General features: G+C 56.3%; 2 protein-coding genes and 1 long non-coding RNA gene across 4 annotated transcripts; 1 reads left to right on the top strand and 2 right to left on the bottom strand.

Moving 5' to 3' along the window:
• Positions 1 to 227: 227 nt before the first annotated feature.
• Positions 228 to 7,834, bottom strand: SERPINF2 (serpin family F member 2). Of its 2 annotated transcripts, XM_058817840.1 has the most exons (9): positions 7,752 to 7,834; positions 6,673 to 6,730; positions 5,817 to 5,873; positions 4,542 to 4,950; positions 4,120 to 4,263; positions 3,762 to 3,965; positions 2,767 to 2,909; positions 1,986 to 2,190; positions 228 to 1,277 (listed from the first exon to the last, which is right to left on the bottom strand). In XM_058817840.1, exons 2-9 carry the CDS (start codon positions 6,724 to 6,726, stop codon positions 952 to 954), a joined length of 1,542 nt encoding a protein of 513 aa, XP_058673823.1. In that variant the 5' UTR covers positions 6,727 to 6,730; positions 7,752 to 7,834; the 3' UTR covers positions 228 to 951. The 2 variants fall into 2 exon arrangements, with proteins under 2 accessions (XP_058673823.1, XP_058673824.1); XM_058817841.1 differs by lacking the exons at positions 3,762 to 3,965; positions 7,752 to 7,834 and having other exon boundaries at positions 6,673 to 6,851.
• Positions 7,835 to 8,841: 1,007 nt separating this feature from the next.
• Positions 8,842 to 21,494, bottom strand: WDR81 (WD repeat domain 81). The gene is made up of 11 exons (XM_058817718.1): positions 21,435 to 21,494; positions 17,136 to 20,684; positions 16,805 to 16,912; positions 15,956 to 16,146; positions 14,030 to 14,220; positions 13,652 to 13,817; positions 13,358 to 13,523; positions 12,334 to 13,032; positions 12,034 to 12,179; positions 11,688 to 11,867; positions 8,842 to 10,442 (listed from the first exon to the last, which is right to left on the bottom strand). The coding sequence occupies exons 2-11, from the start codon at positions 20,674 to 20,676 to the stop codon at positions 10,116 to 10,118; spliced, it is 5,715 nt and encodes a 1,904-aa protein (XP_058673701.1). The 5' UTR covers positions 20,677 to 20,684; positions 21,435 to 21,494; the 3' UTR covers positions 8,842 to 10,115.
• Positions 21,495 to 22,921: 1,427 nt separating this feature from the next.
• LOC131566424 (uncharacterized) lies at positions 22,922 to 25,135 on the top strand. Its single transcript, XR_009275546.1, has 2 exons — positions 22,922 to 23,080; positions 24,784 to 25,135. It is a non-coding gene; the product is annotated as an uncharacterized LOC131566424 (long non-coding RNA).
• Positions 25,136 to 27,153: the final 2,018 nt, after the last annotated feature.

The raw sequence follows: 27,153 nt of genomic DNA, 5'->3' as shown, positions 1-27,153 counted from the left end.
ATTTGTTGGACTTGGCCCTTGGAGAGTCTTTACAGACTTGCCATTTCACCTCACAGCCCCTGCTGTTCCCTGTGACAAGGTGTAGCAAAAAACAGATCCTTTGCCACAACCCCTCTTTTCTTCTCTTCTGTCATGCCCAGATTTTTTTCCTCCCGATCTTTACAATTAATAAATTTCTGTGCCTTTTCTCTGTTGGGTCTTTCAATGCAACACCTTCAGCAAACACATTCTGCTTTATTCTTTATTATTCTGCCAACAAAAAAATTACTAAAAAACACTTTATAAAACATGCCTTGAAAAATCTAACATCACCCCGCCTCTAGAAGAAGGGCTGGAGAGGGAAAATTACCCAGCCTCTAGAAGAAGGGCTGGAAAGAAGGATCCAAAGGGAGGGGTTTCCTACAGCAGAGCCTCCTACATCAGATCCAAACAGCCAAGGAGTGGGAAAAGGGAATCTTTGAAAAGAGCCCATGCCTGGAAGAGGTTGTGACTCATCCTAGGGAAGACAACTGGTTTCTGGTCCAGTTGCTCTGGAGGTCGCTGTCTAGGTGGGCACAGATGGTTTTAGAGGAACACGGAGGGATTCGTGTTCCAGAACTGCGGAAGGAAGAGCCACACTCAGACAGCCCTGGCTGATGTCCAAGCTGCCAGATGCTAATGATGATTCCAGGCTACAGGGGACTCTAATAAGATCTTAATGAAGACTCTAATAACAGTCTGGGGACAAGAAAGTCTCCCTTCCATGACTGAGAGCCCTGGAAGGGAAATCCAGGCAGAACAAGGTTTTCAGGTTCAACAGAGGGGAGCCTCAGCCTGGAGAAACTCAAAAATCCCAGGACTGGTCTCTAGGGATCTGGAAAGGAAAACAGCAAGGAATTGCCCCCCTGTGGCCTCTCCCAGCTGGTCCAGAGGGTCAGGCAGGAGTCCCAGAACACTCAGCTGTGCCCTCTGTTATTTGGGCACGCGGTTCTTGTTGGCATCTGTGGCTTCACCCGAGTCCTGTGGCTCTCGGATCTGGGGAGCAGCATCTGGGTTGGGGTTCTGGACACTGCCAATGAAAAGTGGGATCCCTGTTTCATCCTCAAAGATGATGAAGACGAAGGGCCTGTCGAGGCTGAAGGCAGAGACCGAGCGTGACAGCACCACACTGGTGGCAGCAGAGGCTTCCACCCCATCTTCTCTGAGCTCCAGGGTGGCCTGATGCTGGACACTGGACACAAAGAGAGGCTCCTCTGTGATCTTCTGGAGATTTGGGCTCGTGAACAGCTCCTGGAGGCCTGCAGAGAAATGAGACCAAGTCGGTGCTGTGAGTTCTGAGTTTTCTCAAATCTGTCTGAAGAAAGCAATTCCCTGACCTGTTGCTCCATGTGCTGCCCACCATGGAGGACTGGAAAAACAAGAGAAACAAAAATTCCACCTGTTTAAGAATAGTAGTGTAAGAACTTGAAGTCATCCTTAAAAAGCAGCACCAAGTCTGAAGACTCCTTCTAGCTAGGCTGGAAACACTTCTATAGAGATTATTTTTCCTATAGAGATTATTTTTCTACAGAGACTTTTTTTTTAAGCAATTCTTTGCAAAACAAAGTGAACTCTTAAATTATTCTCATCCAGAAAGGCAGCACCTGGTGTTTTATTTCAGCTCCAGGTTTTGGGATCTGTATTGTCTCTGTTGACAATTTCCATGTCCACTGAATGAAATGACAAAGAGACTGAGATTGATGCACGGGGGAAGTTGGTCTCGGCTACAACAGGAAGAACTCGTAGAGGCTGTGAGAAGCTGTGAATTCTCTGTAGTATCATCTTGTTGGAGCAAAACATTTGGTGCCAGGCAAGCAAGGAGTAAGGAGGAGGAGAGGAAGAAGAGCTGTGAGGGTTTGGAGCTCTGGAGCAAGCTGTGAGGCACAGCTTTAGAAACAAGGGTGGCAGCTTTGGGTGGCAGTGAACAGATTGATCTTGTTCTGTGCAAACCCTGCCAGGGGCCTTACCCATTTGGCTGAGAACCTGGTTGAGTTCCAGCTTGAGGTCCAACTTTATTTTGGGGATCTTCACCGTGGTGGACACCTCTCTGGGGAAGAGCCTGCACAGTTGTTTGTAAGGGAAGTTCTCCAGCACGTGAGAGGTGTCCCTGGTGTTGTGGTTTGGTACAATGACCACAAAACTCGCATTGCTCTTGAAGGGAAACTTGGCCACCTGGAAATGAAACCAACCAGAGAAGGATTCAGGGAAAAGGAAGGGAAATCCACAAAGTTATGCTTTTAATTTAGTAATTTTCTAATTGGTCTACAGGGCCACTCTTGCTCGCAGATGAAAACAGCCTGGTGAGAAGGAGGGATCTGATTTCTCCAGAGGAGAATTTGTTGGGATAACAGCTTTAGGTTTTAGTATTGGCCACTGGCTGATAAAGGTTGAGCACATGGCAGAGTGAAAGCCCACAGCTTGCCCCACTCTGGATTCTGAAAAACTCCAACAGCACATTGTCTGAGGGGATTCCTTTCCATATTTCCTCATTTATCTTTAATTCAGGGCTTTAAAATTCTATTATTTCCCAGTTAGTCTGAATATCTCTTTGTGGTTTTTCCTAGAGATTAAAAATGAAGTTTCAACATTCTTGCTGGAAGCAAGGACAAAGAATGATTATTAAATTTTTGTGTGCTATGCCTGTTAAAAAAAAAAAAGGTTTTTTTGAGGGAATGCTTTCAGTTAGTATAATACCACAGCAAGAGGAAATTCCAGTGAAAATTTGCTGTACTCCTGAGAGATCTCTACCTGAATATCCTGGGACTCCAGGGTAAACCAGCTCAGGGGGTACTGGTGGGCTTTCATCATCTCAACTGGGACCACAAACTCATTGTCAAGGTGGAACACATCTGGCCCAGTGAAGCTTGCATTAAACTTATTCCTCCAAAACCCTGTAAAAAAAATAAAAGTTTTGAGAGCGATGAAGTTCAATTTGAGTAGAAAACCAGAAACTGCTGAGCTGACACTCCTCCTATCTTGAGTTCTCTAACAAGGCCAGGAGTGACCAGGGAAATGAAAATACAGCAAAGAGAAGTCAGTACCAAGGCTGGAAGAGTCCTAACAGCAGGAAACTCTTATCATCCAGAGAGAAACTATGGAATAACAAAAAGAACACGGATTAATCCTCATGCCTCAGCGTGGGAGACTACTGAAGGCTATGGAGATAAAAGAAACTATGTTTGTGCTTTGAAAAATGGGGAGTATTGCCTCTGTGCTGCAGAGGGGGAAACACAGCTCCAAGACCAAGGTAAAACCTTTGTAGATTTGCACTGGAAGTGTTTGGTCTGTGCACAGCCCTCAGGGAATTAAAAAAGGAAGATGTGGCCGACCACTGTGCTGCACTCAGAGAGGAATCCACAGAAGCTGCCTCTGAGCTCTGTGGTGGGTGTGCAGAGCTGCAAATGACCTGGTTCATCATTTGGGTTGGAAAAGACCTTTAAGATCACCGAGGAGATGAGCAGGGATGTGCCACTGCCTGGGATCCTGAACCAGGAGGCAAAGATGCCGCAGGTCCCACCTGCTGTGTCCTGGATCTGCTGTCAAGTAACATTTTTAGCACATGTGAAGCAGTTGGGAATTATTACTGTAAAGAAATCTAAGCAAGAGGAGCAGCAGATGCACAAGAACAAGCAGATTGCCTAGCAGGAAGCAAGGAGAGGCTGTTCAGCTACAGGGCTTGCAGAAAACTGGAGTTCTGACTATTTCCTCTTGAAAAAAAAATGAGGAAGGGCTGTGGAGCTCACCGTGGAAATAGATGGCATTGAGCAGGAGCATCACTGTGTTCTGAGGGAGCTGCTGGAGGAAGGAGGGAATTTTTCCATGAGTGACATCCTTTACCCAGTTGTTTATGGCCACGAGGTCGTCCTGATTGATCCCAGAAAGGATCTTGGGCTTTGCTCCATAGAATTTCTCTGAATCCTCCAGGAACTTTTCTTTCACCTCAAACCCTGGCAGAGGGGAGGAATGATGGGGAAGCTTTGCTCAGTGTGCTATGACACTCCCCAAGAGGAGGAAATGGGGGAAATTGATGTCTGCAGGGTGCTTCCATCACTCTGTGTGACTGGGAGGTTTGTCCTACACCAGTCCAGCCCTTCCTCTCACCTTTCTGCAGGTACAGACGCGACCCCAGGCTCAGGGTGGACTCCGAGAGCCTCCTGCCAAGGGTGCCCAGCATCTGGTGGAGGCAGGGCACTGACTCCAGGTGCATCACCTCCAGCAAACGCTTCTCTGTCTGATTTGCTGCCCCTAAAAATCAAATTCCTGTTAGGTCTCATGCTCACAGAGTGGAAAACAGGGATGTTACTCTGGCTGCCTCTTGTTAGAGACACGCTGTGCCTCACAAAAGAGGCTGCAGAAATCTGAGAGCCGGAGCCTCAGAGGGCAGCTTCAATTGTAATCATGGCTAATTAAAGCTGCAGGAGCAAGGATAAGTGGAAGGGACTGTGTTTCATTTGCATCTGGTTGCTCATGGCTCTGGGAGAGGAGCTGGGGCAGGGAATGGTGGCTTTGCCACTGAGAATTACCCAGAGCCAGGTGGGACAGGGCGAGGGCGATGCTCAGAGGGGACAGGATCACGTTGCTTCTGTTGGACTCCAGCTCCACCTCTCTCAGGAGATCAATGCTGAATCTCATCAAGCCATCTGCCAGCTTCTGGCTCGTCTTCCAAGTCACCTCACAGCTTTTATCTCCCTCCTCTTCAGCAGAGGCATTTTCCCCAGGTGATTTCTCCCCACGACAGCCCCCAGCCCCAGCCACGGCTTCATCTTCTGAGTTCCAGGCATCCCTCGACTCTGGCAGGGTGCTGGGGAATGCTGACATGGCTCCATCATTCTCCTGGAAGCTGTCATAACTAAATTCTACCATCTTTCCCTCTGGCAGGGCTGAGATGGCTCCCAGCAAATCTGACTGTGCAATTCCAGCACTTTTCACATCCTGGGGAGAAACAAGGAGAGAGCACAGTGACACCCTCATGGGCTGTCACTGCACACCCAAATGGGCTGAGGAAACTGGACTGCTCTGCTCTGGTGGTGGCTTTGCTTCAGTTTCCCTTTAACCCTGAGGATAATGGTTTGGAAAAGAGGTCTTGGATCCTGTGAAAATGGACCCAGTGAGGGCCTGGCAGTGGTTCCTCCTCTACTTGCTCTCAGGAAAGCTCGAGGGCAAGACCCACCACCAGCTCAGCACATGTCCCGTGTCTTCAGCATTTACAGATCCATCATGCTCAGCCTTGATTTCATCTCCTCCCCTCACACATTTTAGCAGTGCCCACCTGCCTCACACCGCTCACCCCTTCTGCTGCTGTCACAGCCCTGATCCAGTTTGGCTCAATTCCTCCTCCAGGCATCTGTGTTTTCTTGACCTGTGTGTTCTGTTCCATCCTCCTTCTCTCTAAATTCCCTCATTTTCCACTCTTCTAAGCTTTAGCCTTTAGCACTGCCACTGCTCTCCTCACATTTGCATGATCTGAAACATCCCAGGCTCAATGGGCTGGACCAGCTACAGGCCTTTCTCCCTGTCATCCTCACAGCTGCTGGTTTCCCTCACCTTTCCTCATCAATCAGAAATTAAATCGTCCACCTGCCAGCCCCTGTACACACCATGCTGATGTTAACTCCATACTCTGCTGTTATTTAGGGTGGAGCTTCCAACACAGCATTGGCAGCAGCTGGGAGTAAATCCTGCAGAAAAATGGACTTTCCCATGGCATTGGCACTGCCTGGGCTCATCCCTTCTCAGTAAAAAACTGCAAATCCACAGCAAAACTTCATCCTCCTTGGGTGGAACCCATCAGTGCTTACCCTCAGCTTCCCATCCTTGTCCAGGAACAGACGGTGCTGCTCGATGCCATGTGCCAGCTGTGGGGGGAAAAAATCAACAAAAAAAAAAAAAAAAAAAAACCCAAATCAGGTCCCTCTGAATTTCCAGAGTTTGTTTTTCCTGCTCCCACTGCAGTCCCCACATGGGCAGGATTTTGGGATTCAAACCCATGGGGAGGTGGAAGTGAGGAGCAGCTGGAGACACTGCAAACACCGGATTTGTTTAGAAATGGATCAGGCCAGTCTGGCACAAAATAATGGATCCTTTTGAGAGTGAGCAGTGGGGTTTTGCAATCTCAGTTCTGACAGGGATCCAGATTTAAAAGTGGGGGTGGGGGAGGAGGAAAAACCTGCTTTTCAAAAAGTTCCCGTTAACTCCTGCAGGTCACGGTCACCAAATACAGTTTGAGGTCAAGTTCCAAAAGAAAAAATTCTACAGAAATATGAATAATATTGAAAATATTATATATAAGACTGAAACATTATATATAATATTGAAAAAATATATATTTATAATATTTTATATAACTATTATATTCTATTATATAATTATTATATTATTTAATAATACTATATATTCAATATTTATAATATTATATATAATATTATAAATATTATATGTAATATTATAAATATTGAATACATATATAATATTATAAATATTGAATGAAAATAAGAACACCCACAACTATTTGAGCTGGGTAAAAGATTAGAAACCTTGCTGGTGAGCCTCCTCCACCAATCTGCCTTCCAGGGCTTTTCTGGGTGGTATTTACCCCATGGTCTGGCTCAGGGAGCCACCAGACCTCCCTTGCTCTTTGCTGGAGTAGGAACTTACCCTTGGGAGGCTGTGCAGAGCAGCCAGGCAGAGCAGCCCCCAGAGGAACCCCATTTTCCTGGAACACAAGGACCAGCCGAGAGAGGAGTGAGTTATTTCCAGCTGCAAGCTCTGCCTATTCAGCTCTGCAGGGAGAAAATTATCAACCTGGCCAAACAGGTTGGCACAGGAGCTCGTGGAAAGCAACGGGGAGATGAACAAAGCTGCAAAGGAACAACACAGGACTCTGGTGCCAAGGCAGGGAAATCAGAGAGGAGCAGGGGCCCACAGCCAGGCCGGGCTGGGATCCTGCCTGTCTGACCCTGCTGCCCTGGTTTCTCTGCATTGCAAATGGTGTTTCCCTAATCAGTGCTGCACACACTGTGCCGCTGGAAGGAGACAAGAGCCTCTCTGCTCCTTTCCCATGGAAACAACCGGGATACAGGCACAGCATCCTCAGCTGCGCCCCAGGGAGAAGGGCTACTGACCTGCAGGTGCCCAGCAAGTGCTGTCTGGCAGGGAGTTTGCAGCTATGAAGTGCAATATCAGAGCAATTTCCCAGCATTGTGTCCTGCAAGGGGGAGTCCTCCCCTTCCCAGCACTCATTTTCCCTTTTGCTGGCAAACCCCGCCTCTCCCTGATCCCTGCTCCATTTCCAGACCGGGACAGGGCTGCCAGGGTCACAGCAAAACCCCACCCAACGCTTCACCCGGCCACTTTTCCCTTTCTGACAGAAATAAAATACCTTTTCCTTCTCATAAAAACCTCCACGCCAAAGCCCTGCCCCCTGCATGGTGCCCACATTTAATTCCTGGGGCTGCTTTCCACTCTCCAAGCAGTCCTGACTTCACCCAGAACTGCTGGGCTGAGATCCCACTTGAGGCCATTTCACTCTTCCCCTTCCTTCACCCCAAATCCTGCAGGCCCAAATACCCCAAATAAACACCCCAAATAAAAATACCCCAAATAAAAACCCCAAATCCCCCTTTTCCTCCCTGGTGCTGCCCCATCCTTTAACCCTCTGCCAAATTCACCCCTCTCTCCCAGAGGGCCATTGCAGGAGCCCTCATTTCTGTCAAATCCTTTGGTTTCTCCCTTACCTGAGGCTGTTGATGTCCACGTTGGAGCTGGCAGCTGCTTTAGCCTGTCCAGCAGCTCTGCATGGGGCACACAGAGCTCTGGTCCAGCCCCCCCTTCCCAGCAGTGACCTTCAGCACCACCCCCTGTTTGAGAATTTGGCAGGCAAATATTGACCCACAGCATCCGGGTAAACATTTCTCTGGGGGAGAAGAGTGAACCTCTGGTGCTTTTGGAGATGGGGACACACTTTTGGGGCTGCTGTACCTTCAAGACAACCTTAAAGATCCAAAACTCCCAGCAGCAGAAGTAATTTGCAAGTGGCTGCACTTTGCATTCGCTCCCCATGCTAGGAATATTCTCTTTTATTCATAAACTTCAGTGAAAATGCAGGGCTGGGTGTTTATTGCCACAGGGCTGTCTGGTTTGGGGATTTTCTTTGCTGAAAGCCCCAGCTCTGCAGTGTGAGGCACTGGTTTAACAGAGGTGCCCAGGGGGCTGTGGCTGCACACAGCAGCTCTGAGGGCCCGGCTGGGCTGAGCCAGGAGCAGCTGCTCCCTGCCCTGGGGCACAGCACGCTCCAGAGCTCGCCAGGGCAGCAGGCCCCAGTGCCCAGGGCATGCACACACTGCTGGGACACAGAGGAACAGCCCTGGGGACGGGCAGAACTCCAGCAGAGCTGCCCTGGGTGCATTTGTGCTGCATGCAGGAGCGGTGCTGATCCTTCTGCCTCTGCCCGTGTCCTCACTGAGGGCCAGCAGGGAGCACCAGCAGCATCTTCCACTCATCCATTCCTTGTAGAACTCCTGGTTCCCAAGCTCACCCACAGATCTGAGCTCTCCAACCACTTTTGGGAGCTCCTTCCCCTTGGAAAGCAAATGCTGTGCAGCAGAGCCCTGTCCTGCACCCAGGGCTGCCCCAGAGCACAAGAGGAGCCTCAAGGATGAGGTGTCACCTGGGCTGAGCAGCAGGAGAGCTGCAGGCAGCACACCCAGCCCCTCCAGCAGCACAGAGCTCACACACACACACACAGAGCTCTGCAGTTCTTTCAAAGAGTATATTAGAAGTAAATATTTACATCTATTGCAAATGCTTAATAGGCAACACGGGACTGAGAGCTCCCCTTGGGTAGGGAAGGACAGCACTGGTGAACCACTCCAGCCACACCTCCCCAGCTCCCTGCAGCTGGATGGAAGCCCTCTCCCCTTTCCCCTCCCAGGACAACCCTCAGCAGGCTCCTCCTCTGCCCAAGAGCTTCCCACTCCCCTGGTACTGGCTCTGAAGGATGGATGGGAAAGGGGCTGACATAGAAGGGAGGAAACTGCTCCTACTGGTGGGGCAAAGAGCACCCTCTGTGCCTTTGGGGTGGGAACAGACAGTGCTGTCCCAAAGGAAAGGTCAAACAGAGACCAGGCTGGATTCCTGCCTCCTGTCTCTCACCCTTCAAGGGCAGGAGGGCACAAAACTGAGCACCTTTTGCTGTCCTGTCTTCCCCAGGAGCCTGACCAGCACAGAAGATTAGGATTTACTGAGGATCAATGCCAGTGCACAGCACACATGGCATTCCTCACCCTTTACATCATCACGGGATGCTGGGGTAGGAACCAACAGCCCTATCCCACTGCTCCAGAAGCCAAAATCCCCATGGAAGGATCTAGTTATCTAGTCCTGACCTCCTTAGAGAGTCACATTCCCACCCCAATGTGCCCACTCTGACAGGATCTGGCAGGGCAGATGGGGTTTGTGCCTTGGCTGCCTTCCATCCCAGCCCTTGCCCTGCAGCCAGCTCGGCAGCAGAAGGGCCCTGCTGAGCCTCTCCTCCTCCTCCTCCTCCTCCCATGCAGGCTCTAACTCAGCTGGCAGAACCTGGGGTTCACAGAGCACCTCCTCTGGGCTTTGAGCAGGAGGAGATGCAGCTCCAAAGGCAGCAGTTCCCAGGCTCAGCTTCTGCCATCAGTGGGGCTGTTCAGGGGTTCAGGAGAGGAAGGGGAGGGAAGTGCAGGTGGCAGTAGCTAAACTGTTGTGTTTTGTCAAGGGGCACCTCCTACCCCTTAACTGAAGGGGGGAGGGTACCTGTGGTCCCTATTAGTGTGGAGGGCAGCTCACAGTCCCCTGGGGATCAGGCACACACGGTAAGGAAAGCTCCAGGCCTCTCTGCAGGGCTGGCAGTGACCTACAACACCCAACATCTCTCCCAGCAGCAGCAGCGGAGGTTTCTCAGTTTCTCAGTTATGGCTTTTTTTTTTTCTTTCTTTTTCAAGATACAGAAAGAGCTCAGAGACCTAACAAATAAACCTCCCTCTGCATCCTCTGCTCACAAACACCTGGCTGTGCCTCCTCCCAAAGCCATGCTGCTGGCTTCCAGCTCCAGGGACAGCCAGGGGTCCCTACGCCAGGAGCCGGATGACGCCGTTGTCCGAGCCCAGCAGGAGGTGGCACTTTGTGGGCAGCACTGCCAGGCTGGTCAGGGTGCCCCGAAAGTTCTCTGAGCTCAGCTTGGTGGTGCTGCTGGGCAGGGCTGAGGACTCCAGCATGGAGTAGACCCCGATCTTGTTGGCCACGGTGCCAGTGACCACCTCGTTACCGTAGAGGTCGAAGGCGTGGATGGGCTCGGAGGCGGATTTGTAGTGGTGCAAAGGTTTCTGCTCCAGCTCCTTCCACACAGTCAGGGAGTGATCTGAGGAGGAGCTGATCAGCACATTGCCCTCTGCAGCCTGCAGGAGAGGAAAGGCCAGTGAACAGATATTTCTGTAAAAACTCACAATCTGGTGCTGCACGTGAGAGCAGCAGGTGGCTGCCAATGATCCAATGGTCACTGTGAAATCCCTCAGGACATTCAGAGCCATTTCCAGGCAGCTGACGGTACTGAGCAAGGCCTTGGGTGGACACTGCAATTTCCTGGCAATCTCCTCCAAGAGATGGGCTGGGCCTCTTCTCAACAACACCCTGACACCCAACACAACTCATTCGTCATCTCTTACTACTGCAGTGGGTAGTACCAGGGACTACCATGCAGTCTTCCTCTCCACTAAATCACCTGCCAAACTATTTTCCTTCTCAGGAGAAAGAACTGGGAGGTTCTCTCACAGTTGAAAATACTGCTGAGGGTAGGAGAAGCATGGAGCTGCTTATTAGCAGAGCCAGTGAGAGGGTAAACAAGGCACACTGCTGAACTTTGTTTAACCCACGTTTGGGTCGAGGACACTGGAGAGCCAGCACTGCTCCCTGGGGTGGGTAAATATGGACAAGAGTTACTCATTAGAGCAACACTCTCCCAGGGAAGCCCAGAGCCCCGTGGAGAAAGGAACACATTTGCTCCTTCACAGGAGCCATGGCTCCTCCCTGTTTGAAGTGTCTACACTGGGAAAAACTTGGTTTGACACTGAATGTGGCACTTCATAGGACATCTTCCCCCATACCCCATTTCTGATCAGACCCTATCCAGGAAAAGACTTTGTAACCTGGTTTTGACACCCAGTCCCTTGCCTGTATGCTCTAACTTTTTTTCCTCCTCTGGCTTTATAAAATATAGCTCACTTGTGTTCTCCTTTTTGAAGTAGGTGTGATAATTTCACATCTACTTCCCCTTCCACCCCTACTATACCATTAAAGACACTCTAGTATTCATACTAATACTTTCCCTACTCCATTTTAGGCTGTGGAATCTGGTAGCAATGAAGAATGTTGAGCCATAGACTCCGTCAGCAATGTGTACATGGCAACTGAGAGATGCAATTATGATGTGAGTTATTCAGGTTGTGAATATGGCATTGAAAGCCAGGAGGGCTGAACTCTGGCAGCACGAGCTGGACCAAGAACAGCTGGCAGCAGCACTAACCATGGGGCAGGAGAACTTGGGACACTGCGAGGGATGGTGCACACAACCTTGAGGGAAGGATGCTCCGCACAGCCTCAGAGCAGCACTGATGCCCCACCCTGATCCCAGCTGAGCCTCTCACCTTGATCTGCAGGATGTCTCCCTCGTGGGCAGGCCAGCCCCGCATGATGAGCCCTGTCCTGGTGTCCAGCAGCACGATGAAGCCCGAGGAGAAGCCGGCCATGACGCTGCGGCCACCGGGGCTCACGGCCAGGCAGCGGATGAGCCCCGCGCTCACGCCGCTGGCCAGGCGGAACTCGTGCTGCAACACACACAGCCCAGCAAGCTCAGGGCAGCTGCCTTTCAAGGGACAGACTGCTTTCCATGCAGCCATCACAGCTGGCTTGGGATCTGGGCTTTGGGCCAGCTGTGATCCCATCATTTAGCACAGGGATGGAGGAAGGGGACTCACGGCACCATGTCCTTACCTGTAGTCCTGGTTTCCTGTGGTCGATGAACCTCAGCACAGAGTCTGCACTGGCCACAGAGATGCTGTGATAGGGAGGTGGCATGGTGGTCACAGCTGTGATGGGCACTTTGCTGTCTAACTCATCAAAGGTCCGGAGAAGCTTGCCTGTGAAAAGATGACAGACATTACAGCAGGGCAAGTCACACAGCAAACCTCCAGCTCTGTGCTGGTTTTTAACAGGAGCCACCCAAACTCAGCACAGCCCTGCCTGTAAGGGCTGGACCAGTTCACTCCAGCTGCTCACCCTTTCCCTCCTTACCCGTGAACTGGTCCCAGATGTGCACGGTGCCATCACAGCTCACCACGTGCTGCGGTGCCTCCAGCTGGCTCACGTAGAACACTGACTTCTTGTGCTCGGCGTAGGTGAAGCGCGGGGGCACCTCGCTGGTGCCATCCCCGTAGTTGTACAGCGGCCAAAGCCTCACGGTCTTGTCCTTGCTGCCACTCAGGAAGAAATCCTCGCTGCCCAGCGGCGCCACGCACTTGATGGCCCCGGAGTGCCCTGAGAAACTCTGCAGCTTGATCTGGTGGAAGTGGAAGCGGGGGTCGTGCTGGCTCACCCCGATCTCGTACTGCCAGTAGGCCAGCCAGTTCCCACAGAGCATGTGGGTGCTGCGGGGCAGGTCCTGCTTCAGGGCACTCTCCTCGCTGGAGGAGCTGGGAGTGAATCCATCAGTGCCAGCACTGAGGTGCAGCAAGCCCAGACCCTCCCGCTGCGTGTCCACGGGCACCTGGATACGGTTCCCCACCAGGACACTGCCAAAAGTGCCAGAGTGAGAGTCCTCCTGGGGGCTGGAGAAGGGCTCAGCCCCTCGAGGGTCCTGCTCTGAGCCCACCACACTCGGTGCTTGCTCCAGGCCAACAGCCTGCAGGTTCTGGGGGTTCACGTTCTCCAGGTGCAGGCTGGCCAGCTTCTCAACCAGAGAGTGGTTGGGCACAACCGTGCGGATAACGTCACCTGAGGAGACAGGGACAGAGTGGCTGCAAGGCAAGCAATGTCCCCATCATCATCATCATCATCATCATCATCATCATCATCATCATCTCCATACACTGGGATGTGGACACAGCATCCCCCAAATCAGCTACATCTGCTCCCAGCCAAGGCAGCCTGAAGTTCAGAGAGCTCCCAAGCCAAGAACCAGCCCAAGCCATGCTGCAGAAGCTGTGGGCTTCTCCCAGCAGCCCTGGGAGCTGTGATTGCTCTGGAGTTCAGACCCAGCACACATGCCCAGAGCACAGAGCTCCCTCACAGATCCCTGGAGCTGGTGGCCAAGGCATACCCAGCAAGCAGGAGAAGGGGATGTAGGTGATGTAGGCCATTTCAGGGTTGAACACCTTCTGTAACTCCACCAGCACCGATGGATCCAGGACCAGCAGCTTCCCATCTGAAAGGGGCACCTCCATCACTGGCACCTCATAGCTGCTCAGTGACTCTGCTGTCAACCCCTGGACAAGAAAAACAAGGTCAGATAAAACCCAAGATGAGATGCTCTTACCACACAAACACAGCCAGGTATGCCCATCACATTCCCACACCTGGGGAAGTGCAGGAGAACTTCTCCCACACCACTGACCTGGTCCTGCAGCTCCTGCAGCAGCGAGAATGCCCCAAAGAAGTTCCTCACTGTGTCACTCAGGTGCTGCTGCACCATCTCCTGCCCAATCCTCAGGCAGATCAAGGCAATGAGGCTGATTGTCTTCACACACAGCACAACACGGGCCTGGGCTCCACTGGGGAAACTGAAGAGGACATCCATGACCCCATGCCCTCCACATTTCCCTTTTTTCCATCCTCTGCCTCATGCCTCCTGCCTTTTCTATGTTACCAGAATGCTTCCAGCAGTGCAAGGAGATGCACACCAGAGCAGAAACACCCCCAGCCCTGGCAGCATTGATGCCCCCACAGAACCATTCCCAAATCCCTGATTTTGTGCCAATCCTGCAGCACTTACCCAACAGCTGGCGAAGTGAGGAAGCCCAGCACTGGGAGCAGCACCTCCTGGCTGATCTTGGGCAGGATGTCCATCAGTGTGGTGTCAGAGAGACACACCACAATCTTCTGTGTCAGTGTCACAGCAGCCAGGAGCCCGGCCTCCTTCCGACTGTTGAGACGCACGCCGCCGGAGCCGCCGCCGGGTGCAACCTGTGACAGGGACACCCTCAGTGCCAGGGCCACCACCTCCCCAGCAGGACACAAAAAGGGACCCCAGGGCCACCTGAGCTCAGCCTCAAACCCAGCACAGCACTCCTGGAGGAGGAACCTGAGCATTGAACCTCAACAGCAAAATGTGTCCAAAGGGATGAGTAAAAACTGACACCCATCAGCACAAGAGATGAGCCTGCAGAAAATGGGGAATGACACCCCTAAGCTCACAGATTTCCTCTGCAGACTACAACATCCCTACAAATGGGAAGCTCAGTAGCAAGACCAACAACCCCACACTGGCCCAAACCACCCTGGACACCCCAGAACATCATTTGCCAGCACAGAGAAAGGGGAAACCCTTACATTTTAAACGCAAAAATCAGTGCCTTCACCCCACAGTATGCAGAGGAACAGTCCTTGCATGAAATAACCAAACACAAATGATGAGCAAACATGCTGCTGACTTCTAGAAACCCAGCTGCTAATAATTTCATGAGGCAGAGCTGCACATCCTTTTTCTGCTGACAATGTACTGCTGCTGTTATGGCAGTGCCAAAGAGTTAATAACATCAGCAGCAACACGAAAATATTTCTTTCTAGATTGTCCTATTTCCTAACTCCTAGACAAATCAAACACCCAAGAAAAGAGAGCCAGTAACAAAATCCACAGACAATTCCCAGTTCCTGCTATATTTCTTGTACACCTGCCATCTTCCAGCTCATCACAGAGGCTCTTCCTCTCACAAAATAGCCACCCTGCCAAATCCTGCAAGAAGGATTGACTTTATCCTATTTGTGACCTGCCAGTTCCATGGCTCCAGTATCAGGTTGCCAAATGCTGTTTCACAGGGGTATTTAATCCCCTCTGTGCCCCCAAGCAATGAGCTTAGGAAAGCAAAGCAGAACAGCTGGAGCTATGATTGCAACTGGGTGGAGAATGATTTTTGCTGAAAAATGGGATTTTTTCCCCTGAAAAATCTCCCCTTCAACACTGGAAAAACTGACAATGCCTTTTTGTTTTCTTTAAATGAACAGCTGTAGCCTCTTTTCCTCTGTTTAAATTATCAGAAAGCTACTGAAGTTTTCCATTTAAACGAGAATCCATAACCAAAGTGTTTACAACCACTAAAGAGGGAACAATATGAAAAATAAGCCTGTTTAAAACATTCAAACCCTTTTTCTTTTTAATGAAAAATTAAGTTTCTCAAACAGCTGCATTATACATTTCCTTCTTGCTAGGAACTTCAAGCTGAAAAGTTGGTGAGCCTTGCCAGGGCTTTTTATTCAGTTGAAAACCCGTTGGTCTCCCCCCAGTTCAGCCCTATCTACCCACACAGACCTCTGGGAACACTCACTCCAGCAATCTCACAGCAGCACAAGCTGCTTCTCCTGCCTGTTATCACAATCCCACCCTTGTGCCAGCTCTGTCTGGGCACAGAAAAGCAGAATAAATGCTTTTTCTCTGCTTCCACAAGGTCTGACAGTGAAAGAAGGGTATGAACACAGCTGTGTGCTTTGCTGAGAGCAGGCTGGAGCTTGTGGCAGGAGGTGACAGTGCCTCTCCTGCCCTTCTCAGCCAGCACAGCCAGAGCTGCTCAGCCCACACCGGCCCAGCCAAGCTCAGTTTATACACAAGAAGCTCCTGGTGAGGCTGGACTATTATTTTACATCTTCCCTTTGTGCCTGCACACAGCTCTTGCCCCAACAGAGAGGAGAAAAAGGCAATACTGACCAGGTAGCTGATGTAGGGCAGGTACTGGTAGGTGAGGACAGGCTCTCCATACAGATATGCCACGTGCACGAGGCAGGCCAGCACTGGCTTGGACACCTGATCTCCCAGCACAGGCCGCTTCTGGTAGATGTTCCCTGTGCTCAGGGGACTGTTCTCATCACTGCTCGGTACAAACTGCTGCCTGGTGGGGCCTGACCAGAGAAAAACACATCAGGAGCTGAACCAGCAGAGAGACTGAGGGGACAGCCCACCCTGTGTCACCATCACATTCTCTGAAAAAACCCTTCGCCAGGATTTTTTCCCCTGGGAAGTTGAGAGAAAAATGTAAATCATAATTATCTGATTCTCTTCTCCTGTGTTTTGCTGTTTTGGAATGTGGTTTGGACGTTGTTTACCAACAGGTGCATGTTTGATTGGCTCCATGTGAATTGTGTTAACTTAATCACCAATCACTGCCAGCTGTGTCGAGGCTCTGAGGAGCCACAGATTTTTATTATTCATTCTTGTTAAGCCTTCTGATGTGTCCTTTCTCTATTTCTTTAGTATAGTTTTCTTCTGATGTATCTTTCCTCTATTTCTTTAGCATAGTTTATTTCTGATGTGTCCTTCCTCTATTTCTTTAGTATAATTTCCTTCTGATGTATCCTTCCTCTTTCTTTAGTATAGTTTCCTTCTGATGTATCCTTCCTTTATTTCTTTAGTATAGTTTTAGTATAGCATTCTATAATATAATATCATGTCATAAAATAATAAATCAGCCTTCTGGGAACATGGAATCAGATTCTCATCTCTTCCCTGGTGCTGGGGACCCTCACAAAGCCCACGCCCTGTGCCCTGGGGAGGCATTACCGACGTAGCAGGAGGTGAGCAGGCGCAGCAGGTTCCTGGCGATGAAGCGGGACGTGACGGTCGGGCCCAGCTTGGCCGAGAGCCACCTCACCATCTTACAGGCTGTGTCTGCAAAACAACAGCAGCCCCAAGGACACGGCACAGATTAGCTATCCAGCACTCTAGCAGTCCCTGCTGCCCCAACCCTGACTCTCAGAGCCACCCACATGCAGTCCTGGCCTCTCACCCTGGTTTCATCGCTGTCCCCAAGCTGGGACTACAAACATCCCCAGATCTGGTTCTGCTTCTCCCCAGGCTCTGCACAACAGCCAGGACGCTGGCAGGGTCTTACCCAGCAGTATGGTCTGCTCTTTGTCATCAGAGTGATCTGGCAGCTCCTCTCCCTCCCCATCCTCTGGCTCGCTGCTGTCATCAGCCAGGGTGACATCCACAGAGGCCCCAGCAGCGTCCACGACCACCGTCAGCTCCGCATCGACCACCGCGTCCTCCTGCTCCTCTTCCTCGTGCTCCTCTTCCTCCTCCTCTGACTCCTCGCTCTGCTTCAGGTCCTGGCTGCTGTCCATGGACTTCAAGCTGCTCTTGTCCTTCTGGGAGTCCCCATCTGCAGGTCTGTCCTCGCCCAGGGACACCTCGCTGGCGCTGCTCTTGTCACTCATGCGGCCGAGGCTGAGCGATTCCTGCTCCTGGGGCTGCAGGGATTCCCCCACGTAGAGGCCACTCTGGAAGTCCTCACCCTCAGGCAGGTAGGCCTGATCGTGGAAGCTGACCCCAGAGGTGTAGTCCAGGAGATCAAGTGCAGCAGAGCTGTGCTCCACGTCCATCTTGATCTCCTCCCCAAACACACACGACACCGGGCTCTCCCCTCCGCTCTCATCGTCCTCAGCGGTGCCCAGGAAGGATTTGCTCTCCTCCCGCGAGCTCTCAATGCCCACGAGGATCTGCAGGATGTGGGGCAGCAGGTTCAGGAGGAAGGGCTGCAGCCCCAGGCGCACGATCAGCTGGGCCACAAAGCAGTCTGTGTACAGGTAGAACCTGCCGTGGCGGGAGCAGGGCGTCTCGTAGGCTCCGATCAGGGGCTTCAGCAGGTATTTGTTGGCATTCTTGGGCCCCAGGGATTTAGCTATGGGTTCAAAGAGGTACCACGCCGCGTAGACAGCGGTGTTCTCCTCGGACATCAGAGATAATATGAAAGGCAGAAGAATCTCCAGGCCCTCAGGAGTGATTTCAGCAAGGATCCCCTCCAGCTGCTGCCACAGCTGGAAAACGAGCTCCCGGCCCTGCCCTTCATCCTCGATTTTCTTTGCCTGATAGGTGAAAATGAACTTGTGCAGAGCTGGGAAGTAGGTGGGGAAGGGGACAATGGAGCTGAAGGGGCTGAGGAGCTGCGTGGGACAGGGTGGGGGGAGGCCCTGGGAGATGGGTTTGTACTCAAACAGCTGCACTGTGCCCTTGCCCAGCCTGCTCTTCAGCAGCTTCTCCACAGGCACGCTGAGCTGCAGCAGGACGTGCAGCACGTGCTGCAGTGGGGCCGGGATCTCCTTGGGATGGTAACGGCAGAGGTTCCTCACCATCAGGAACCGCTCCAGCAGCGACGCGTCGGGCTTGGAGGGACGAAGCCTCGGAGCAAATATAATCTCAGCTACCAGGATGCCCAGAGCTTGCATGTCCCTCTGGAAGAGGTCTGAGAGACCCAAGGGTGGCTCTTCCCACGGCTGCTCCATCGGCTGCATCTCGCTGCTTAAGCCTTTAACCAAGAAATTGTCCAGTTTCTCCAGTTCCTCCAGAGCCTGGAGCGGGTTGAAGCCTTCAGGAAGAGTGATCTTCATGTCCAGCTGATCCCCAACCCCTGCCTTGCTCCGATGGAGCGGTCGGACCCCTGAGGATTTGCCATCAGTGACATAAGCAGGGAGGGTGGAGGGCTGTGCTGGAGGCACAGCGGCACAAGGCTGGTCAGGGGCTCTCCCAGGAGCAGGAATGGAATCCAGGGCTTCCGTGCCTTGCTCCAAATCATCCTCACCAGCCATGGGTTTGTCCCCAGACCAGGTGGTTTCACTGGGAGTAGCCTCCAGGACCAGCCCGTTGACTGCGTCTGTCACCTGGCCTTGGATGTCCTCCAAAACCACGGTCTCACGGATGTTCTGCAGCAGAGGCCTGGCAATGGCTGGAGCTTCAGCAGGAGTGTAGGCAGGTCCCACCATGCGCCTGGGATGGGGCTGGTCAAAGAGCTGCACCACCCCGTAGGTCGTCAGGTGCGTGTGGTTGTCCACCAAGTGGAGGCAGACGTTCTTCTCCTTGACTGCATCCTTCCCCAGCAGCTTGTAGCCAAAGGTGAGGTCAATCCAGTGGTGCAGGTCCTGGGAGACCTCCCGGCTCTCCAGCAGCATGCGGTGAACTTGGATGAACTCCTCGTAGGAGCTGCACCACGAGGGCACATCCAGGTCGGGCATGTCGGGGTGGATGGAGCGGAAGATGGAGGGGTCAGTGTAGAACTCCGGGATGCACTCGTCGGGTGTCCAGCTCTGCATGCGCTCCATGCTGGCTGGGTACTCGTTGGGCTCCCACTGGGACCTGACGTGGCAGCACAGCACTGCCTTGGGCGTCCTGCGGGCCGTGTACACGTAGTAGGTGATGTCTGAGAGGACGTCTGAGATGTGGTGGGGGACGTGGAGCTGCTCCCCACTCGAGCCCCCCGCGACAAACGCCTGCTTGGTCATCTCGTAGGTGAAGTCCAGCTGCTTGTCGCCCTTGTTGAGGCGGAACTTGGATTTCCTCAGGTCCCTGAACTTGCCATTTTTGGTAGTGAAGTCCACCACCCACGGGAGAACCGGGTGGTAATTGGGGTCTCCCATTCTCCTCCCAGCCAGGCTGTTCAGGCGCATTAAGTAGTCAAAGTTGCTGACCTGTCCGTGCACCCACTGCAACACCAGGTCTCGGAGGTCCTTCTGGCAGGCACTGCATGTCACCTCCCGCCTTTGCACGCAGCTTTGCTTGCTTTCTTGTTCCAGACCACCCTCCAGATTCTCCTCCTCCTCCCCTGGTCCCTCGTACCCTCTGAAGTTCACACGCAGCCGGCTGCACAGCTTCTCATCCACAGCCACATCCCGAAGGGAGAAATCCCCACAAGCCAGACCCGCCTGGTGACAAGCCCTCATGGCCTGCAGCACGTGGAAGAGGAGGAAGAGGATCTTGGCGTGGCTGTTGGTGAGCTTGGCCGGGCTGAAGGTCACGATATCATGCAGGCAGTACTGCACATAGGGGTAGATGACATACAACATATCAGCCGACTCCAGCAGCGCCTCAGCCTGCAGCACATTGGGACACAAGGACGCCGCTTTGGCCACGCTCTCCTTGGCAGGGGATGTGCCAGGCACGTTCCGGCCCAGCTGGAGGATGGGACAGCCATAAACTCTGTGCAGGGCAGCCCTGAGCGCCTCCAGCGCCGGCACCGTGGGCGGCGGGTCCGGGCGCCGGTAAGGCCGGGCGTACAGCCCGTGAGCCCGGCCCCACAGGTTGTGGTAATTCTGGGTGGCCACGCTCTGCATGAAGCCGTGCAGGGTGTCCATGCTGCCACCACGCTGCTCAGGGGGCTGTGCCACCCGCAGCGGGTACCGCAGCCGGGCCTTGCGCAGCCCGTGGATCTCCACCCGCGCCCAGCCCACCGGGAGCTTCTGCACCGAGGGCTGCAGGAACGTCCTGAGCTCCACCTCGCTGAGCCCCTCGGGCCGCGGGCAGGCGGGAGGCAGCACCCGGCGCTCCTTGAGGCTCTGCAGCCATTTGGCCGGCACCAAGGCGGTGACGTGGGTCCTCTCGGGGGCCAGCTGCCGGCGGTCGATGTTCAGGTCCTTCTCCACGCTCTGCAGGAAGCTTTCCATGCTGGATTCTGCTGGGAGAAAGGTGGTTCAGGCAGGCTGTGAGAGAGCAGAGCACAGAAACGCCCTGCCCGCCCCAGTGAGCAGCAAGTATTACTTCCCCATCGGCACTCGGGTTAAAGAAAAAGGGTTTGAGGAGCTTGGTGGCTGTGCCTGTGTGTGGGGGTGGAGGTGGGATCAGCCCTGGCTGTGAGGGACAAGGTGGGACCTCAGCAGGGTGACATAGTGGGCCTCCCACAGCCCCTGGCAGGGGAACATGATGGGGACTCGATGGGGACTGGCACTGGTGCTGTGGGAAGGGACATTACAGGACCTCTGCAGACTGGAGGGACACACAATGGAACATCCACAGCCAGGGAGTGGGACGGGGTGGCACCTGTTCAGCTTGAGGGACACAATGGGACATTCACAGCAGCAGGAAGTGAAAGGGACCACGGTGGGACATGGAGGGGGACATCTGCACCCCAGGGCTGGCAGTGGGGACACAACAGCACCTCCGCAGCTGGAGGGGGGATACGAGAGTATCTCCAGCATAAACTCCGTACTGGGGACACAACGGGCCCGGAGAGGGGCCACGGGGGCCACCCAGACGATGTTCCCAGCACCGAGCACGGCCACGGCCGGTCCGGCGGCCCCAGCCCCTCGGGGCCCTCGCTACCGGCGGGGGGACCGCAGAGCCGGGCTGAGCGCCGCGGACCGCTCCGGGGAGCCCTCATTCCCCCGCCGTGGGGTCCCTCACCGCCCCGGCGGCCCCGCGTTACCTGGCGGCGGCAGCGGCGGCGGCGGCTCAGCCGCGGCGGGCAGCGGCGGCGGGGGCGGCCCCGGCCATGTTGGTCAGGTGACGGCGGTCACATGCGGCCGCCGCGCCGCCATGTGCGCGGGGGGGGCCGGGCCCGGGCTCCCTCACGCGGCCGCGGGCCGGGGCGGGCATGGGCGGCAGCGGCGGGGCGTGACGTCACCGTGACGTCAGAGGCGCCCCGGGCTGTCAGCTGGAGCCGGGCGAGACGCGCTGACGAGGCAGCCGGTCTTAAAGGGGTCCTCACCCGCCTCGGGCGGACCCCACCGGCAGCAGGTGAGTGCCCGGGGCAGCCGGTGTGGGGCAGCGGGGTCGGTCCAGCCCCGCCGCCGCCGCCCCGGGACCTTGCCGCTCTCTGCCCCGCGAGGCACCGCACGCCAGGGGAGGTGCCCGGCTTCGGTACCCGTGAGCCGAGCCGAGCTCTCCCGCCGCCGCCAGGGCGCTGCCGCGCCTACGGTAGCGGCGGGTGCGGTGGTACCCACGGGGCATACGGTCACGATAGCCACGGGCCGGCGCGGTCCCTTTAAGGGCGCCGGGGGCTCCCGCCGGGCAGCGCCGCATGGCGCGGCGGCGCGTGGGAGTCACGTGGGTGGGACGTGGCGGCCGTTGATTGGCCGCCCGGCCCTGGCCCGCTGCAATCAGCTGTTACTGGGACGAAGGGCAGGAAACGGCCTTAAAGGGGCACCACAACTCCGACCCCCGTCCCGCGGGGCGGCAGCGGCAGCGCCGGGAGTGCCGACGGGGCAGCGGGTGAGCGCTTCTGGTCGGGCCGGGCCGGACCACCGCTGAGCTGCGCTGTCTCCCCCCGGCACCCGCGGCGGGCGCAGCCCCTTTAAAGAAGTTGTCCAGTCATCGCGCGGTGCTGCCAAGTCATCGGGGTCAGCCGAGTTCTCGCGGCCACGCCCCCCGCGCCCGCCCATTGGTGCTCGCGGAGAGCGCTCACTTCTGATTGGTCAAGGACTTAGAGCAACTTCTCGGAATCGGGGCTGTGTCACCAGCCCCGGCACAGGGAGGCACCGCCCGAGGGCGGGCGGGGGCGGCCAAGCCGTGTCCGCGGCAGCGCCACGCCCCGCCCGGGGCCCGCGGAAGGGTCGAGCCCCTTCGGAGCCGCCCTGCCCCCGCCGTCCCTTCACCCGCTTGAAAATGCCAACTCACAGCACGCGGGGCACGCCGGGAGCGCCGCTCCGCACTACAACTCCCGGCGTGCCCCGCGGCGGGGTGGCCCCGTCCGTTCCCACGGCAACCGCCGCCCGGCCGGGAGGGAACCGAGCTCACCCCCAGGGGGTGGGCGGGGCAGAGCGCCGGCCTCGCCTTCCCATTGGCTGAGCCGCTGGTCTCGTCGGGCCGCCATTGGCGGGAGCGTGTGGCAATCGCGGCGCGGGGGCGGGCGCGGCGCGCGGCGGCGGTACCGGCCGGCGATTGGCCCGGGGGCGTGGCCGAGGGGCGTGGCCGGGGGGCGGCTGCGTCATGACTCCGCCAGCTGATCCGGGACGGAGCCGGCGCGCGGCGGGGGGAGGCGGCGGCACCGGTACCGGGCACGGCCCGGGCGGCACCGGCGGGGCGGCGGCGCTGGTGGCGCCGGGCCAAGTCGGGCCCGGCCGAGCCGCGCAGGTGGGTCCGCCGGTACCGCGTTGGGTCGGGCGGTTCGGGTGGCGGAGCCTCGCACGGCGCCCTCGGTGCTCCGGGGTTTGAGGGGCCCCGCCGTGCCCCGTTAGGGAAGGTCACCTTTCCCCGGGGCAGCGCGGCCGGGCGGGGTGCGGCGCGGGGCGTCCTTCGCCGGGCCCCGCGGCGCCGCCTGGGCCGGGCGGCCTCGCTCCCGGTGTCGGTGGGGCGGGCAGGGGGGGCTGGGGCCGGGCCCGTGCGCGGCTCCCGCGCCGGAGGGTCCCGGTGGGGCGGGCGTGGCTGCGGCCGGGACCTCCCCGCCACGGGCGGTGGCCGCCCCGGGGGTGACCTTCACTCCGGGACCGGACTGGGCAGACTTTGACCCGCGGCCGCTCCCCGCCGGGGGCACGGAGCGGAGCATCCCGGGCGGCGGAGGGCCGGCAGGGTGTCCCGGAGGGAGCGGAGGGAGCGGCTTTGCCGTGGAGCGGCGTGGGGGAGCTGCCTCCGTTAGGGGGGAGGGGGGAGTTGGTTTTACCGGGAGGAGAGGCACCGGGGGAGGGGGGTGACCCGGTTATACCGGGAGAGGGGCACTGGCTGGGGGCACAGCGTTCTTTACTAGCGGGGCGAGCTCCCACCGGGGTCCTTCCCGGAGCCGCTGGGGTTTGTCCGCGCTGAGAAGGGCTGGGTGGGAGCCCCGTTACCGACAGGGCCCCCCCTCGTCGGCCCCCGGTGCCGGCGGGGCCCCCGGTGCCGGCGGGGCCGGTGGCTTCAGCGGCGGGTGCTGATTCACGGGCCGGCGGGGGTGGAGCAGGGCCGGGACCAGCTCGCTGGAATCCGGACCAGATGTACCCGGCACGCCAGGAATGCTCGGCATCCCCGCCGGGCCCCGCCGCCGCCGCCGCTGCGCCCCGGCCACCGGCCCCGCACCGAGCGCCCCGCGGCACCCACCGGGCTCCGGCCGCCCCCGGGGCCCGCCCCGGCCCGGGGCCCGCCGCGCTCCGCAGTGCCCTCGGGGTGCCGCCGGCGGGAGATGCTGTGGGGGCCCCCCGGGGCTTTCCCGGTACCATCTGTCCCCCACCGTGCCCGGTGGTTTCCCGGGAGGTTCCCAAAACTCCATCCCTGGAGCCAAAGCTCCGGGTGTTGCAAAAAAGGGATTTTTCCGGGGTCACGGGAAAGCAGTAAGATCCAACACCAGCCCTGGGGTTGGCGTCTTTGCCTTCCAACAAAACGGCTCAGAAAGGGGCTGAGCTGCCCGAAATTGCCCCATCTGCCCGAAATTGCCCCATTCCCCCGCCGTAGCTCGGCAGCAGCCGCCTGCCCGTTTGTGTTCCCCGTCGGGAAGCAGCTGGCTCCCGTCCAGGTGGGACCCTGCCAGCAGTGATGGATGCCCGAGGTGAGCCCTGGGAACGCTGTCACCCCCACCTGCAGTGGCCTCCCTGCCCGAGGAGATGCCCTTATCTCTGTTATTTTCCAGCAGAAGTGGCCTTGGCTTTCCCTGCCTGCTCCTCGTGGTTTGGGGCTGGCTGCAGGTGCTGGAGCTCAGGCTTTGGGAGAGGGGAGGGATGGGGAGAGCTGAGCTCGGAGCTGCCTCTGGATGGGGGGAGGACAGAGGAATGGATCAGCGTTGTGGGGAGGGATGGGAGCTGCTGTGGGTGACAGCTCAGCTGGGCACAGCTCAATCCTGGCTCTGAGATTGTGTGTTCCCTCCCCAGGTGCTGCCGTGCCACCCTGCCCCTGGCTAACCAGCACCAGTTCTTCAGTGGCAAGCTTTATGTCCTTCTCCAGTAGCTAAAGCTGCCAGTTGAAGAACTGTTGAATGTAGCCACTCTCTTCTCGTCACTGGGACCTTGGATGCCAGCCAGAGCCGTGCCCTGAGCCACCAGGATGAGCCACTCTGCGTTGGAGGCCCGAGGATGAGTGTGACCGGGATGAAGAAAGACTCCAGACAGAGCCTTGGCTGGAGGATTGTAGGCAGCTGTGCCAAAATGTGTCGTCCCCTTCCTCAGTGGGGTGGCACTGAGCTGGGAGGAGACTGAGAGAAGCATTAAACATTATTTTGCTCAACTGTTGAGTCTTAGGAAGTTTGTTGCCTGGATCAGGTGGGGGCACAGCACCAGATCTGTGTCCCCAGTGATGCCACCCTGGGGTTTCTGATGGAGGGGTCGATCCTTTGGGCTTGTCCTGTGCCAGAGGCTGAGCCCAGGAGAGGAATGAGCCCTGCAGCATGGCAGGCAGGGGGATGGAGCCCAGGAAAGGGCTGGCTGAGTGGGTCAAGGCGCGGCCACTGGGCCAGGGTGACTCAGGGCGAGTCACACAGAGTCACACACAGCTCTGGACGCTGCTCCCAGAGCCTCCAGCCTGGGGGGACACCCAGCAGTGCCAGGGCTCTGGGTATTCTGGAGCTAGCAGCACTCCAGAACACTTTATTGGGCTCCTCTGTGCTCCAGGCTCTGGTTTGTTGGTGAACACAAGCTCCAGACTGGCCTGGAGGGAATGTTGAAGCTGCTCTCCCAAGCTGGAGGAGTTTGCCTTGCACTGAGCGAGAGGGGAGCTCCATGAGGGCTCCAGGATTTCCCCCGGCACTGGCAGGAGCAGCAGCTCCCTGGGTGACTGGGAGCAGGGGAGTGTCCAGGCCCTGCTGCTGCTCAGAGCCTGCCAGAGGAGCACAGCTCATCCCCGCTCCGAGGGCGGGCACGGAGGAACAGCCCTGTGCTGAAATGTCTGCACAATCTCAACTCCATCTGCCTGCCCAAGGCAGGGCTGCTCCCAAGCTCTGGCACCCAGCAAAGCACACAAAGTGGCCTGGTGTCCATTAAGTGGTACAAGTAGAATAAATCTGTTGTCCTGGGGTCTATAAAGCCGCTGTGCTTGGTGTGTTCTTGCTGTTGGCTACGAGGAGCTGGGTTTCTTTGGGGTGGTTCTCACCCACAGGGGGTGGGACTGCTGAGCACCCTTGGATCAGTTCTCTTCCACCACAGCTGCCCTGCTGCAAGTCCATGCAGAGCAGCTGGCACCTGCTCAGTGCCCAGCACATCCTGGAGTGCATGGAGGGGCAGAAAGTGATGGTGGAGGGTGCCTGAGGGCAGGGAGGAGCAGCTCCTGGGCCGTGCTCCCCCTCCTCTGATGTGTATGTGCTGCGTGCTCCGTGTGCCTCACAAATCTACAAACCTCCCCTGGCATGAAGGAAGACCCTGTGCTGCTGAAACCCGGCTCTTTCCTGGGTAAAATGTGGATCTTTCAGAGCAGAGAGTTGCCCTGAGCACAAGCACCATACCAGGAAATGTAAAACATTGCATTTAAGTTAAAATTCTCCTGTGAGGTGCCAGAGGACAGGTTTGGGTGTCCAACACAAAACCAGCACTGCAGGATCTCACCTGCTGAGCAGAGGGCCCGGGCTCTGGCTGTCCTGCACTCAAACCAGAGCGGGTTTGGGCTGTCACTGAGTGTCCCTGTGGGAACTTGCCCAGCTCCTGGGACTTACCCTTCCTCCTGCACAGCCCCATGTGACTGGTGAGTAAGTGCAAGGCTTCCTGTAGAAAGCACAGCCCTGGCTGTGCAAAACCCCGGTGACTCTTTCCTCTAGCATCTGGCCACCTCCTCCAGGCATCCAGCATGCAGGCACAGAGCAGGGAGGGCTGGATCTGGGATTTCTCTGCCAGAATGTCACATTCCAGGCAGCAGTGACCCTGCCAGCAGGTGCTGCTGGCCCTGAGCTCGGGTGGCATCCCTGTGTCCTCAGGGGCAGGGCATTCTGTGCGAGTTCCTACACAGAGCCCACCTCGTTCCCTGCTGGGAGAGGAGCAGCTCGTCTCGGTCACAGCTCCCCTCGCTGGGAAAATGTGTTTTTGCAGAGGAGAAGGTCAGCGTGACCGGTGTGCTAAATGAGAGCTCCCTGCCGGCAGGGAAGGAGCTGCTGTGTCTCTGGCTGGTGAATCTGTGCATGAGGGGTGGCTGCTGAGCCCCAGGCCATGGGCCCCCTCCTCTTACCCAGCACAGAGCTCTGCTGAGCTTTGCCCTGCACAAGGGCTGTCTGCAAGCACAGAATGCAGGGGCTGGGTTCAGCTTTGCTGATGGTTTTATTG

This window comes from Ammospiza caudacuta, chromosome 20 (genome assembly GCF_027887145.1).
Source record: "Ammospiza caudacuta isolate bAmmCau1 chromosome 20, bAmmCau1.pri, whole genome shotgun sequence".
NCBI classification, from domain to species: Eukaryota; Metazoa; Chordata; class Aves; order Passeriformes; family Passerellidae; genus Ammospiza; species Ammospiza caudacuta.
The sequence above is the reverse complement of the archived record's forward strand: the minus strand, read 5'-3'. Positions and strand labels throughout refer to the sequence as shown.